Source organism: Callithrix jacchus, chromosome 5 (assembly GCF_049354715.1).
Source record: "Callithrix jacchus isolate 240 chromosome 5, calJac240_pri, whole genome shotgun sequence".
NCBI classification, from domain to species: domain Eukaryota; kingdom Metazoa; phylum Chordata; class Mammalia; order Primates; family Cebidae; genus Callithrix; species Callithrix jacchus.
Genome location: NC_133506.1, coordinates 125,180,467 through 125,196,688, shown reverse-complemented (window position 1 = coordinate 125,196,688; position 16,222 = coordinate 125,180,467). Strand labels below are relative to the sequence as shown.

At 37.2% G+C, this 16,222-nt stretch overlaps 1 protein-coding gene across 1 annotated transcript in view; it reads left to right on the top strand.

The window, feature by feature from the left end:
- The window catches only part of ABCA10 (ATP-binding cassette, sub-family A (ABC1), member 10), a 52,742-nt gene that overhangs the window by 17,548 nt on the left and 18,972 nt on the right, over positions 1–16,222 (top strand). Inside the window, 3 exon segments of the mRNA XM_078375434.1 lie at positions 683–802; positions 5,054–5,252; positions 7,247–7,413. Coding sequence (XP_078231560.1) covers positions 683–802; positions 5,054–5,252; positions 7,247–7,413 — 486 coding nt within the window.

Here is a 16,222-nt window from a genome sequence, read left to right as displayed (position 1 = left end):
TTGTGTAATCACATAGAATATATTTAAGTGTTCATGATTATGCTGACTGCATTTTCTGTTTTTCTATGAATCAAGTTCTAAAGCTTACAAAAATGAAAATATTTATTCATAAGTAATTTGTTCCTGTTTCCAATATTTGTGTTACCAGAGATGTATTAGAGCAACTAGAATTTCCATGAATATAGAAACCCAGATTTGCACTCTTCATCAGAATTTAACTTTGAAATATCTCTTTTCTGAAATAGAAGTTTCTGTTAGAAATGCAGATGAAATAAGACTTTATCTTTTAAAGCATATGTAAGTAATTCAATATAGTCTTTGAAAATTATAATTTTATTATAAATACAAAATGGTTAGTATAGAAAAGTTAGAAAATACAGAGGAGAAGGTATAACTTAGTAAGTTTTTAGGTAGACATACAGATATATTCTTATACAAACACACATGGCCATAATGATACAAGAATTTTAAAGTTTATAAAATAAAATTGAAATGTAAAATGTTAAAAATTGATTTGAATGAGAAGAGAATATCTTATGGAAAAGGTTTCCTTGGATTATTGTGATTGCTTTAATATGAAAACATTTGTAGACATCTATTTTGAGTAACATTGAGAAATTAGTATTTTAATGTACTCATTGATAATTTTAATTGCATTGACCTATTACTATCAACTTTTTATATCTTTACAGTGACCTTGATAAGTGTTCTGACCAAGGAATAAGGAATTATGATGTTTCCATGACAACTCTGAATGAAATATTCTTGAACCTACAAGGCAAATCAGCAATTGATGAACCAGGTATAAAAATGTGTGTCTAGCAGAAGGATTAATTAAAAAAAGAGAAGAGAAAAAGATGATGTACTAATTAATATTTGTAGGTTTTTATATGGATTTCTGCCTATAATATGCATTAGACAGACAATAGCATTGTTCGCTTTTAAAAGTATTGTAATCATTTTATATAAAGTATAATTAGTCTTGTTGCTATGCAAATTCCTTTCCAAAATCTGTCTGCTTCCCACGTCAGTGAGAGGCACCTCTCTTTGCAATAGCCACTTCTTTCTTATCATCAAAAGCTCTCTGCTTTAGTGAAGAATCCTGGTATTGCCTCTTGCCATTCCTTACAAAAATTTGCTTTTAATGAGCAAATAAATGAATTCTAATTAATGTATTAATAAGAAGCAATAAAATGTTATTTCCTTAGTTTACTTTGTAATAGTAACAATTATAAGAATTTAGGAGGCTACTATACATAGACCAATGGACCAAGTTAGAGAGCTCAGCAATAAAGCCACACACCTACAATCATCCAATCTTCAGCAAAGCTAGTAATAACAAACAATGAGGAAATGGCTCCCTATTCAATAAATTATGCTGGGATAACTGGTTAGCCACAAGCAGAAGATTGAAACTGGAGGCCTACCTTTCACACTATACAAAAATCAACTTAAGATAGATTAAAGACCTATGAAATACCATTCATAGAACATTGGTCCTGGCAAAGACTTCATGACGAAGACTCCAAAAGCAATTACAACAAAAAGAAAAATTGACAAGTGAGACCTAATTAATCTAAAGAGCATCTGCACAGCAAAATAAACTGCCAACAGAGTAAACAGACAACCTACAGAATGGGAGAAAATATTTGCAAACTGTGCATCCAACAAAGGTATAATATTCAGAATATAAGAGCTTAAACAAATCAATAAGCAAAAACAAACAACCCCATTAAAATGGACAAAAGACATAAACAGATACTTCTCAAAAGAATACATACATGTGACCATCAAGCATATGAAAAAATTCTCCATATCATGAATTAATGGGAAAATGCAAATCAAACCATGAGATACCATCTCATACCAGTCAAAATGGCTATTATTAAAAAGTCAAAAAATAACAGATACTGATAAGGTTGTGGAGAAAAGGGAAGGATTATGCCCTGTTGGTGGGAATGTAAATTAGTTCAGACACTACGGAAAGCAGTCTGGAGATTTCTCAAAGAACTTTAAATAAAACTCTCATCTGACCCAGCAGTCCCATTACTGGGTATATAGCCAAAGCTATATAAATCATTCTACTATAAAGACACCTACAGATATGTTTATTGCAGCATTATTCACAATAGTAGACATAAAATCAACCTAGATGCCCATCAGTGATGGACTGGACAAAGAAAATGTGGTACATGTACACTATGTAATACCACGCAGCCATAAAGGATGAGATCACGTCCTTTGCAGCAACATGGAGTAAGCTGGAAGCCATTATCCCAAATGAATTAACACAGAAACAGAAAACCAAATACCGTATGTTCTCATTTATAAGTAAGCACTAAACATTGAGTAACATGGATGCAAAGAAGAGAACAATAGACACCAGGACCTACTTAAGTGTAGAGGATGAGAATTGAAAAATGACCTATTGGGTATTATTATGCTGATTACCTGGATAGCAAAATTGTCTGAACACCAAAGCCCCAAATCCCCATGGCACACAATTTACCCATGTAACAAGCCTACACTGGTATTCCTTGAACTAAAAATAGAATTCAGAACAAAAAAAGAATTTAGTGGACTGCTATATACCAGCCATTGTGCTCAGTCCTTGAATGATACTGTTTTTAACTCCCATAAAAGCATCAATCAGCCCATGAGAAAACTATATTTGAAGTTGTGTGATTAGCCAAAATTGTACAGTTAATGTGTGATATATGTGAGACTCAAACAGGAGGACTTTCGATCATTTAAAAGCACAATGTCTTGAACTTATTACTGAGATGTCAATTATCAGTGTTGAACTAATCCTGTAGGGAGAATTCCAGATGACAGAGGAGACTTTTTGGAAACTCAGTTACATAAATTTGTCTTTGTGCTTCCACATGAATCTTGCTCCACAAAAGTATCCATTAGTGAAGAGCTGCTGTTACTGGTGTGAAAGAATAAATCCTTGTTTGGAAGTCTCAGTCATCCTCGAAAATTAATTTACTGTCTCATTGGAATTGAATCCATTACATATGTTTGAAGGAACGATTTTTAATGTGAATTTTGATTGTGGATGTCAGTAGCTTAACTTAGTAGTGCTGTCTCAAGTAGTTTAACATGTTTTCGGATATAAAATCGATGTGCAAAAATCACAAGCATTCCTATACACCTAGAACAGACATAAAGAGCGCCAAATCAAGAACCAACTGCTATTCACAATTGCTACAAAGAGAATAAAATACCTAGGAATACAACTTACAAGCAACGTAAGGGACCTCTTCAAGGAAAACTACAAACCACTGCTCAACGAAATAAGAGAGGACACAAACAGATGGAGAAACATTCCATGTTCATGGTTAGGAAGAATCAGTATCGTGAAAATGGCTATACTGCCCAAAGTAATATACAGACTCAACACTATCCCCATCAAGCTACCATTGAATTTCTTCACAGAACTGGAAAAAACCACCTTGAACTTCATATGGAACCAAAAGAGAGCTCGCATTGCCAAGTCAATTCTAAGCAAAAAGAACACAGTGGGAGGCATCACACTACTGGACTTCAAACTATACTACAAGGCTACAGTAATCAAAACAGCATGGTACTGGTACCAAAACAGAGATATAGACCAATGGAACAGAATAGAGGCATTGGAGGAAACACAACATATCTACAACTATACAATCTTTGATAAACCTGACAAAAGCAATGGGGAAAGGATTTCCTGTTTAATAAATGGTGTTGGGAAAACTGGCTAGCCATGTGCAGAAAGCAGAAACTGGACCCCTTCCTGATACCTTACACTAAAATTAACTCCAGATGGATTAAAGACTTAAACATAAGACCTGGCACCATAAAAACGCTAGAAGAAAATCTAGGCAAAACCATCCAGGACATAGGAGTAGGCAAGGACTTCATGAACAAAACACCAAAAGCATTGGCAACAAAAGCCAAAATAGACAAATGGGACCTAATCAAACTCCACAGCTTCTGCACAGCAAAGAAACAGTCACTAGAGTGAATCGGCAACCAACAGAATGGGAAAAAATTTTTGCAGTTTACCCATCTGACAAAGGGCTGATATCCAGAATTTACAAAGAACTCAAACAGATTTACAGGAAAAAACAAACAAGCCCATTCAAAAATGGGCAAAGGATATGAACAGACACTTTACAAAAGAAGACATACATGAGTTCAACAAACATATGAAAAAATGCTCATCATCACTGGTCATTAGAGAGATGCGAATCAAAACCACATTGAGATACCATCTCACTCCAGTTAGAATGGTGATCATTAAAAAATCTGGAGACAACATATGCTGGAGAGGATGTGGAGAAATAGGAACACTTTTACACTGCTGGTGGGAGTGTAAATTAGTTCAACCATTGTGGAAGACAGTGTGGCGACTCCTCAAGGACCCAGAAATAGAAATTCCATTTGACCCAGCAGTCCCATTACTGGTTATATATCCAAAGGACCATAAATCGGTCTACCATAAGGACACATGCACACGAATGTTCATTGCAGCACTGTTTACAATAGCAAAGACCTAGAACCAACCCAAATGCTCATCGATGATAGACTGGACTGGGAAAATGTGGCACATATACACCATGGAATATTATGCAGCAATAAAAAATGATGAGTTTGTGTCCTTTGTAGGGACATGGATGAATCTGGAGAACATCATTCTCAGCAAACTGACACAAGAACAGAAAATGAAATATCGCATATTCTCACTCATATGTGGGTGATGAAAAATGAGAACACATGAACACAGGGAAGGGAGTACTACACACTGGGGTCTATTGGGGGGAATAGGGGAGGGACAGTGGGGTGGGGAGCTGGGGAGCGATAGCATGGGAAAAATGCCAAATGTGGGTGAAGGGGAGGAAGGCAGCAAAACACACTGCCATGTGTGTACCTATGCAGTTATCTTGCATGTTCTGCACATGTACCCCAAAAGCTAAAATGCAAAAAAAAATAAAAATAAAAAAACATATTTCTAAAGAGAAAGTGCAGGTAACATAGCCTATTAAAATGTTTTATTGCATGATTGTAGATTTTGACATTGGGAAACAAGAGAAAATATATGTGACAAGAAATACTGGAAATGAGTCTGAAATGAAACAGGTCCTCTGTTCTCTTCCTGAAATGAGAATGACTGTCAGTGATGCAGCTCTCTGGAGACAACAAATCTGTGCAGTGGCAATACTTTGCTTCTTAAAGTTAAGGCATGAAAGGAGAGCTCTTTTGTGTTTGTGAGTATCATATTACTTTATATCTATTCAGTCAATATATAAAAAAAGTTCAAGTATTAAGAAAATAAATATATTAATTTATTATTCATTTAATAGTTTTTTAGTATCTTTACCTATCCTGCTGCTACTGAGGTAAAGGACCTCACTGCCTAATGTGCTAGAAGCCAGTACTATGACACTAGATTTTTGAGAAAAATAAGAGGGTTTTATTGCAAGTTGACTCACAAGGAGACAGGAGACCAGCTCAAATCTGTCTCCCTGTGCTGGCTTTAAGGTAGCAATTTTATTAAAAAAGATTTAGAGGGTAGATTCTGGGATTAGCATGGTAGAAGAAAAGGAGAGATCTAGAAAGTCCTCAGGCATGCACAGATACCTCTTCTTGCCTCCTCATTTGTCCCTTATCCAAATTCAAGCACAGTTGGTATGAAATACATAGTGAAAATTCAGGCTGTGAAGTCAGCAAAATGATTCTGGACACACTGTAACTGGCCATATTGGTTCCAGCTAATTTCAGCCAGTTTTATTATCTTACAAGCTGAGGGAGTTTCAGTGTTTCAGCAAATTGTTTTTTTTTTTTTCTTCTGTCTGACACTCTGCAATCTCAATAATTTCTGCTAGTCATTGGTTTCTTTAACTCTTTGGGACACAGTTTTACTACTGTTGTGAACAAAATTGGTAAGGCTTTTAAACTTTTTCATTTATATCACAAATCTTTATTGAAGCCTGCTATATACTAGCCATTGTTCTAGGAGCTTTGGTTATATTAGTGAACACAAAAGGAACAGATCCCAGCTTTCATGATGTTTACATCTGGTTGGGTGAAAAGAGGAAAAATACTGAATATAGAACTAAATAACTTACATGACAGGATATAAAAAATAGGGTAGAAAAGGGCATAGGGAGGGATGATGGAGTTGGAGGTACATTACAATTCTAAATAGGTTTGTTGGTGTTATTGAAATTGTTACATTTGAGACAAGATTAGAAAATATGGAGGGCTAATAACGGTTGAGAAACAAAAGCATCCTTTGGCAAAAGGTAAGTTATTAAAGGTTTTATCAAGAGAAGGTCTGACAGTAGAAAACTCTTATGACCGTGGAGAGGAGTAGAAAGAGCAGAAGCTAAAAGGCAATGTGAAGTTGGAAGGAAAGTTGATTTTATAATGAATGAGAGATACACAGAGTGGGGAGAGTTTGGATTAAGCTCAGTATTGACAAGGACTGATCTTTTTGTTAGGAGCAAAGATCTATTATCTACTTCAACAGAATAAAAGAATGAGAGGATGACTGAATTTGTGGATATGTTTTTTTTTTCTTTTGGCAGTGATAGAATGAAGGAGTTTCTGTCCTATAGACACCGTTTTTTTCCTATGAAATATAAGGCTGATAGGAAGAAGGAGGTAGAGTCTGGAGTCTCATGGGCAAGTAGTCGTTGCAGAGTGGACTCACGCTTATTAGAGAAACAAAGATTGCTTGGAAGCATTTCATTTGCAATTTGAGTTGGTTGGATGAGTTCTAGGATACAAAAATAGTGTTTTAAATATTGTGTTTAGTTTAACTAAAATTAAAATAGTTGTAAGCTAACAATTGAAGAAAGTTAAAATTTTACTTGCAATTGTGCACATAGCAAGCTTGAGGGTGCAGTGTGAAATAGGGCTTCTTTCTCATCAAAAGTACCCAAGCATGCAATTTGAGGCCCCCATTACCTCATAAAATTATTTCCCGTGTTGTCCTGGTAAACAAGCATACCTACAGAGGATTGCCCCTAGATTCCACCTTTTCTCTTGATGCTGGTACCCTTGAATATCTTCCAATGTGATACAAATTATGTACCATTTTTGATCCAGTTTTCAGATTACTGTCACTGTGTTTCATTTGATCTAACTAAACACCACAAATGCATGTGGAATTTTCATAGCACTTATATAACATCTTTGTGACTTAAATAATCAGAGGAAAATTGCTTCAGACTCGTTAAAATTTTGTTTTACTTAGGTTATTAGTACTTGGAGTTGCTTTTATCTCCATAATTCTGGAGAAGATAATATATAAAGTAACTTGTGAAACTCATCGTTGGTAGTTTTCACCCAGTATGTATTTCCTTTCTCTGGAAGAAACCCCGAAGACTCCTCTTACAAGCTTATTAATCATTAATAATACAGGTGAGAAACAGGGCTAAAATTTGTTGTCAATTTTTTAAAATTATTTTATTTTTTTCATTTTTTTATTGCATTTTAGGTTTTGGGGTACATGTGCAGAACATGCAAGATAGTTGCATAGGTACACACATGGCAGTGTGTTTTGCTGCCTTCCTCTCCTTCACCCACATTTGGCATTTCTCCCCATGCTATCCCTCCCCAGCTCCCCACCCCACTGTCCCTCCCCTATTCCCCCCAATAGACCCCAGTGTGTAGTGCTCCCTTCCCTGTGTCCGTGTGTTCTGATTGTTCATCACCCACCTATGAGTGAGAACATGCAATATTTAATTTTCTGTTCTTCTGTCAGTTTGCTGAGAATGATGTTCTCCAGATTCATCCATGTCCCTACAAAGGACATGAACTCATCATTTTTGATTGCTGCATAATATTCCATGGTGTATATGTGCCACATTTTCCAAGTCCAGTCTATCATCAATGGGCATTTGGGTTGGTTCTAGGTCTTTGCTATTGTAAACAGTGCTGCAATGAACATTCGTGTGCATGTGTCCTTATAGTAGAATGATTTATAGTCCTTTGGATATATACCCAGTAATGGATTGCTGGGTCAAATGGAATTTCTATTTCTAGATCCTTGAGGAATCGCCACACTGTCTTCCACAATGGTTGAACTAATTTACACTCCCACCAGCAGTGTAAAAATGTTCCTATTTCTCCACATCCTCTCCAGCATCTGTTGTCTCCAGATTTTTTAATGATCACCATTCGAGCTGGCATGAGATGGTATCTCAATGTGGTTTTGATTTGCATCTCTCTAATGACCAGTGATGATGAGCATTTTTTCATATGTTTGTTGAACTCATGTATGTCTTCTTTTGTAAAGTGTCTGTTCATATCCTTTGCCCATTTTTGAATGGGCTTGTTTGTTTTATTCCTGTAAATCTGTTTGAGTTCTTTGTAAATTCTGGATATCAGCCCTTTGTCAGATGGGTAAACTGCAAAAATTTTTTCCCATTCTGTTGGTTGCCGATTCACTCTAGTGACTGTTTCTTTGCTGTGCAGAAGCTGTGGAGTTTGATTAGGTCCCATTTGTCTATTTTGGCTTTTGTTGCCAATGCTTTTGGTGTTTTGTTCATGAAGTCCTTGCCTACTCCTATGTCCTGGATGGTTTTGCCTAGATTTTCTTCTAGCGTTTTTATGGTGCCAGGTCTTATGTTTAAGTCTTTAATCCATCTGGAGTTAATTTTAGTGTAAGGTATCAGGAAGGGGTCCAGTTTCTGCTTTCTGCACATTGCTAGCCAGTTTTCTCAACACCATTTATTAAACAGGGAATCCTTTCCCCATTGCTTGTTTTTGTCAGGTTTATCAAAGACTGTATGGTTGTAGATATGTCGTGTTTCCTCCAATGCCTCTGTTCTGTTCCATTGGTCTATATCTCTGTTTTGGTACCAGTACCATGCTGTTTTGATTACTGTAGCCTTGTAGTATAGTTTGAAGTCCAGTAGTGTGATGCCTCCCGCTGTGTTCTTTTTGCTTAGAATTGACTTGGCAATGCGGGCTCTCTTTTGGTTCCATATGAAGTTCAAGGTGGTTTTTTCCAGTTCTGTGAAGAAATTCAATGGTAGCTTGATGGGGATAGTGTTGAGTCTGTATATTACTTTGGGCAGTATAGCCATTTTCACGATACTGATTCTTCCTAATCATGAACATGGAATGTTTCTCCATCTGTTTGTGTCCTCTCTTATTTTGTTGAGCAGTGGTTTGTAGTTTTCCTTGAAGAGGTCCCTTACGTTCTTTGTAAGTTGTATTCCTAGGTATTTTATTCTCTTTGTAGCAATTGTGAATAGCAGTTTGTTCTTGATTTGGCTCTCTTTATGTCTGTTCTAGGTGTATAGGAATGCTTGTGATTTTTGCACATTGATTTTATATCCTGAGACTTTGCTGAAGTTGCTTATCAGTTTCAGGAGTTTTTGGGCTGAGATGATCGGGTCTTCTAAATATATTATCATGTCATCTGCAAATAGAGACAATTTTGCTTCCTCCTTTCCTATTTGAATACCCTTTATTTCCTTTTCTTGCCTGATTGCTCTGGCTAGAACTTCCAGTACTATATTGAATAGGAGTGGTGAGAGAGGGCATCCTTGTCTAGTGCCAGATTTCAAAGGGAATGCTTCCAGTTTTTGCCCATTCAGTATCATATTGGCTGTTGGTTTGTCATAAATAGCTTTTATTATTTTGAGATATGTTCCATCAATTCCAAATTTATTGAGGGTTTTTAGCATAATGAGCTGTTGAATTTTGTCAAAGGCCTGCTCTGCATCAATTGAGATAATCATGTGGTTTTTGTTTTTGGTTCTGTTTATCTGGTAAATTACGTTTATAAACTTGCGTATGTCGAACCAGTCTTGCATCCCTGGGATCAGTCCTACTTGATCATGATGGATATGCTTTTTGATATGCTGTTGCAATTGGCTTGCCAGTATTTTATTGAAGATTTTTGCATCTATGTTCAGCATGCATAATTGGCCTGAAGTGTTTTTTTCTTGTTCAGTCTCTGACAGGTTTTGGTATCAGGATAATGTTGGTCTCATAAAATGATTTTGGAAGGATTTCCTCTTTTTGGATTATTTGGAGTAGTTTCCGAAGGAATGGTACCAGCTCCTCTTTGTGTTTCTGGTAGAATTCGGCTGTGAACCCATCTGGATCTGGGCTTTTTTTGTGTGGTAGGCTCTTAATTGCTGCCTCAACTTCAGACCTTGTTTTTGGTCTATTCATAGTTTCGGCTTCCTCCTAGTATACACTTGGGAGGACACAATGTCCAGGAATTTATCCATTTCTTCCGGGTTTACTAGTTTATGTGCATAGAGTTGTTTGTAATATTCTCTGATGATGGTTTGAATTTCTGTGGAATCTGTGGTGATTTCCCCTTTATCGTTTTTTATTGCATCTGTTTGGTTATTCTCTCTTTTCTTTTTTATCAGTCTGGCTAGTGTTCTGTCTATTTTGTTGATCGTTTTAGAAAACCAGCTCTTGGATTTATTGATTTTTTGAAGGGTTTTTTGTGTCTCTATCTCCTTCAGTTCTGCTCTGATCTTAGTTATTTCTTGTCTTCTGCTAGGTTTTGAGTTTTTTTGATCTTGCTTCTCTAGCTCTTTCAATTTTGATGATAGGGTGTCAATTTTGGATCTCTCCATTCTTCTCATGTGGGCACTTATTGCTATATATTTTCCTCTAGAGACTGCTTTAAATGTGCCCAGAGATTCTAGTATGTTGTGTTTTCATTTTTGTTGGTTTCAAAGAACTTCTTTATTTCTGCCTTCATTTCATTGTTTATTCAGTCAACATTCATGAGTCAGTTGTTCAGTTTCCACGAAGCTGTGCGGTTCTGAGTTAGTTTCTGAATTCTGAGTTCTAACTTGATTGCACTATGGTCTGAGAGACTGTTTGTTATGCTTTCAGTTGTTTTGCATTTGCTGAGGAGTGATTTACTTCCAATTATGTGGTCAATTTTAGAGTAGGTGTGATGTGGTGCTGAGAAGAATGTATATTCTATAGATTTGGGGTAGAGAGTTCTGTAAATGTCTATCATGTTTGCTTGTTCCAGGTCTGAGTTCAAGCCCTGGATATCCTTGTTAATTTTCTGTCTTGTTGATCTGTCTAATATTGACAGTGGAGTGTTAAAGTCTCCCACTATTATTGTGTGGGAGTCTAAGTCTCTTTGTAAGTCATTAAGAACTTGCCTTATATATCTGGGTGCTCCTGTATTGGGTCGATATATATTTAGGGTTGTTAGCTCTTCTTGTTTTATCAATCCTTTTACCATTATGTAATGTCCTTCTTTGTCTCCTTTGATCTTTGTTACTTTAAAGTCTATTTTATCAGAGACGAGAATTGCAACTCCTGCTTTTTTTTGCTCTCTATTTGCTTGGTCAATCTTCCTCCATCCCTTTATTTTGAGCCTTTGTGTATCCTTGCATGTGAGATGGGATTCCTGGATACAGCACATTGATGGGTTTGGGCTTTTTATCCAATTTGCCAGTCTGTGTCTTTTGATTGGTCCATTTAGCCCATTTACATTTAGGGTTAATATTCCTATGTGTGAATTTGATACTGCCATTTTGATGCTAGCTGGCTGTTTTCCCATTAGTTGATGCAGATTCTTCATTTTGTTGATGCTCTTTAGCATTTGGTATGTTTTTGGAATGGCTGGTACTGGTTGTTCCTTTCTATGTGTAGTGCCTCTTTCAGGAGCACTTGTAAAGCAGGCCTGGTGGTGATAAAATCTCTGAGTACTTGCTTGTTCGCAAAGGATTTTATTTTTCCTTCACTTATGAAGCTCAGTTTGGCTGTATATGAAATTCTGGGTTGAAAGTTCTTTTCTTTAAGGTTGTTGAGTATTGGCCCCCACTCTCTTTCTGAGAGATCTGCTCTGAGTCTGATGGGCTTCCCTTTGTGGATGACCTGACCTTTCTTTCTGGCTGCCCTTAGCATTTTCTCCTTCATTTCAACCCTGGTGAATCTGATGATTATGTGCCTTGGGGTTGCTCTTCTTGTGGAATATCTTTGTGGTGTTCTCTGTATTTCCTGGACTTGAATATTGGCCTGCCTTGTAGGTTGGGGAAATTTTCCTAGATAATATCCTGAAGAGAATTTTCCAGCTTGGATTCATTCTCTTTGTCGCATTCAGTTACACCTATCAAACGTAGAACAGATCTCTTCACATAGTCCCACATTTCTTGGAGACTTTGTTCATTCCTTTTTGCACTTCTCTAATCTGGACTTCTTGTTTTATTTTATTGAGTTGATCTTCAACTTCTGATATCCTTTCTTCTGCTTGGTCAATTCAGCTGTTGAAACTTGTGCATGCTTCGCAAAGTTCTCGTGTTGTGTTTTTCAGCTCCTTCAATTCACTCGTATTCCTCTCTAAGTTGTCCATTCTTGTCATCATTTCCTCAAATCTTTTTTCAAGGTTCTTAATTTCTTTGCATTGATTTACAACATGTTCTTTTAGCTCACAGAAGTTTCTTATTACCCACCTTCTGAAGTCTGATTCCATCATTTCATCACACTCATTCTCTGTCCAGCTTTGTTCCCTTGTTGGTGAGGAGTTTTGGTCCTTTGTAGCAGGCGAGGTGTTCTGGTTTTGGGTGTTTTCCTCCTTTTTGCGCTGGTTTCTTTCCATCTTTGTGGATTTACTCACCTGTCTTCTGAGTGGTTGCTGATTTTCTGATTGGGTCTCTGAGTGACGTCCAGATTGTTGATGATGAAGTGTTTCTGTTTCTTAGTTTTCCTTCTAACAGTCTGGTCCCACTGCTGTAGGACTGCTGAGGTCCACTCCAGGCCCTGCTTGCCTGGGGAACCTCTGTAGCAGCTGTAGAACCATGAGGGTTGCTACCAGATTCTTCTTCTGCTATCTTTGTCCCTTAATGATGCCTACCAAATGTCAGTCTGATCAGTTCTTTTTGAGGTGACTCTTTGTATACATGGGGATCAGGGAGCTGCTTGAGGAGACAACCTGTACTTTATAGGAGCTCTAGTGCTGAGCTGTGAGCTCTGTTGTTCATTCAGGGCTGCTAGGCCGGTACGTTTAAGTCTGCTGCAGCAGAACTCATAAAGCGCCCTTTTTTTCCTCTGATGCTCTGTCTCGGGGAGTTAGGGCTTTATTTATGAGTATCCATTGCACTTTCCTGTCCAGCGAGGAGGCAGTCTAGTCACTGCTTGCCTGTAGTGGCTATGATGAGCTGCTGTGGGCTCTGCCCTGTTGCCGTGGGCTGTGCTCTGTTGCCGTGGGCTCCGCCCTGCTGCCGTGTGTAAATCCGTGTATCCTGTTTATATGGGTTTGGTTAGAACTGCAGTGTTGATGTTGGCCCACCTCTGTAGTGGCGGACTCTCTCTGTTATGGCGGGTTGCCTTGGCAATGGCAGGCTGTGTCAGCAATGGCTGAGTACCTCCATAGGGGTTGTGTGCCTTGGTAGTGGCGGACGCCCCTCCCCCACTAAGCTGCACTGTCCTGGGTTCAGCTATGCTTGCCATGAAACTCTCAACCCTAAGCATTTCCAATTGCTGTTTTGTTTGTTTTTGTGGAGGTAGGACCCGCTGAGCCTGATCCCCTGGCTTCTTGCCTCAGAGCCCCCCCTTTTTTTTTTAAGTTGAGTGGTTGACTCTCTCCCAGGTGTTCCAGTCACCTGCTGCAAGGGCGCTAGGGTCTGTGTGATTTCCCGTGCAGCAACCCACTGTGCTGGCTCAAACCATGTTGCTGCCTGGGAATCTCCTGGCCTGGCTTTCTGTTTAAGTCCCATTTAATCAGATGAATGAGCTAATCTGCCTTCCAAAATCTCCAATTGCCAGTTTAACAGGGCAACCAAACCAGTGTATTTTGTGCGGAGTGTCACTACGCTGCAGCCTCAGCCCAAACAGCCGCACCAGCCCAAACTGCCGCACTGGCGGCCCATGGGGCTCTTACACCTAGGAATCTCCTAGTCTGTGGACAGTAAAGATCCATATGGAAATGTGGCATCCACTCACCCTCTGTGGATTCACTGGGAACTGCAATCCTGAGTTGGTCATACAGTGCCATCTTCCCTCTGGAAATCTGTCTATCTCTTTTAAAACAAATTTGGCTGGATTTTATTTGTTGTTTTGTAATTCAATCTGACAACCTGCTTTTAATGTAATGAGTTTATTGTGATTTTTGATATCCATGAAGTTACACTATTTTACTTTTTGCTTTATATGTGATGGCTCTGTGTGATTTCCCTTCTTTTTTGCCTTTCTTGTTTGTTTAAATTTGTTTTTATTGCACATTTTTCTTTTTTCTGGTTTGAAAGTCATAAGCTATATTTTATTACTTTATATTAGTTTGCTAGGGCTGCTATAATAAAGTACTACAAACTGTGTGGCTTAAGGAACAGAATTATTTTCTCACAATTCTAGAGACCAAAAGTCCAAGGTCAAGCTATTCATTCGCTGGGTTGATTTCTTCTGAGACCTCTCCAATGGGCTTATAGAGGGTCTTCCCTATGTGTTCTCATGGTCTTCCCTTTGGGGTGTGTCTGTATCCCAATCTCCCCTTCTTATAAGAACAATAGTCATGTTTGGTTAGGGACTCCCTCACTGGCATCCTTTAAACTTAATTACCCATTTAGAGACTATTTCTAAATATAGTCATGTTCTGAGCTACTGGGGGTTAAGATTTAAACATATATGTTTTGGGGAGGCAAAATTCAGCCCATAACACCCCTGAAAATTTTTTAAAATACTAAACTTAACAAAGCCTAAAGTAAAGAAATATCCTAATTACTTCCAACACCATATTTTGGGGATTTTATTATTAACAATTTCTTACCCTACTTACATGCTATTTTCTAATGTTTTGGTTTTCTTTTTTAATCCTCAAATAAACATCTTTATTAACATTTTAAGAACTTAGAAAAGATTTGTGTACATTTTAAATCAATCTATTTGTTCACTATTCATACTTGGATTTTAGTCTTTTTTCCCTCCATTTGAGATCTGTCATCTTTTTTTGTTTGTTTGTTTCCCAAAAATGCATCATTTATATATTCTTTTAAGCAGGTCAGTTAGCTATAAACTCTTAGTTTTTAAAAAAATTATTTTTTACCCCATTCTTAAAATATAATGTAGCTGCATTTGCATTTCTAGGTTGACAATTATTTTCTCTTGTCACTTTGAAAATTCACTCTCTTATTTCTTATTGCTTACAGTTTTACTGTTCAGATATCTCCTATCAGTCAGTTGCCATCTTTTGTAGAGGCTCTCTCATTGACGAACCTTTAACTTTAATTTTTTTTATATACTTCGTTAGAATGTTCCTAGGTGTGGACTTCTATTTATCTTTGTTTTGTACAAATTGTGCAAAAATAAAGATAAATAGACATCCAAACCTAGAGACATTCATTTTGAACATTCAAATTCATTTCTATCATCAGTTTAGGAAAATTCTCAGCCAATACCACTTCAAATGTTGCCTCTGAGATTTTCACTCTATTCTGTATATCTGTTAACATTTCATTCAAATTTTCCATGTCCTTGTACTTGCTGCCTTCTGGGGAAAGCTTTAGACGTTTCTTCCAATTCACTTGTTTTAAATTCATCTGCATCTCAATTATCTGTACTCATTGACTACATAAAATTTCAGTTGTGTTTTCCAAATCTCTTTTTGGTTCTATTTAAAATATGCTTGATTATTTCTCACAATCTTTTGTTGCTTGCTATTGTTCTATATTTCATATTTGATTTATTTAAACATTTTATTAGAAATAATATTTCTACTTGTTATTTGATAATTCTCATATCAAAAGTCATCTAGTGCTTATTGCCTTGTATGTTTGATGTATTTTTTTGTTGTTGTAGGGAAGAGGAGGTCATATTTGGTTGACTTTAAAGTGTGGAACTCCTAAGACTCTATATCAGGGATGTTTTCATCCTCAAAAAATTTTCAATTATTTTTGTGAGAAATGCATTATAAAATCCATCTAAGATTGTATAAGCCAACTTAGAGTATCCTGCCTCAATATGGGATTTGCAAGGAACTTCCATCAAAAGGGTTTCATTTTAGTCTCTCCAAAGTCTTTGCAGGCAAGGACTTTAAAGAGAACTCAAAGCATGTCTTCCTAATCCATGGTCTGATATGGAGATTTGTCCTCAGCCCAAGCAGATTTTGTATTTACTTAACGATCCAAGTTGGGTTTCGGGCTGTTTGTCCTTGAAGAATTTCCTCACTTTTTTCCCCCTTGAAACTAGCAGTATATTTAAGGTACACTTGTTTTAATTTTCCCAAATTTAATTGTGCAGT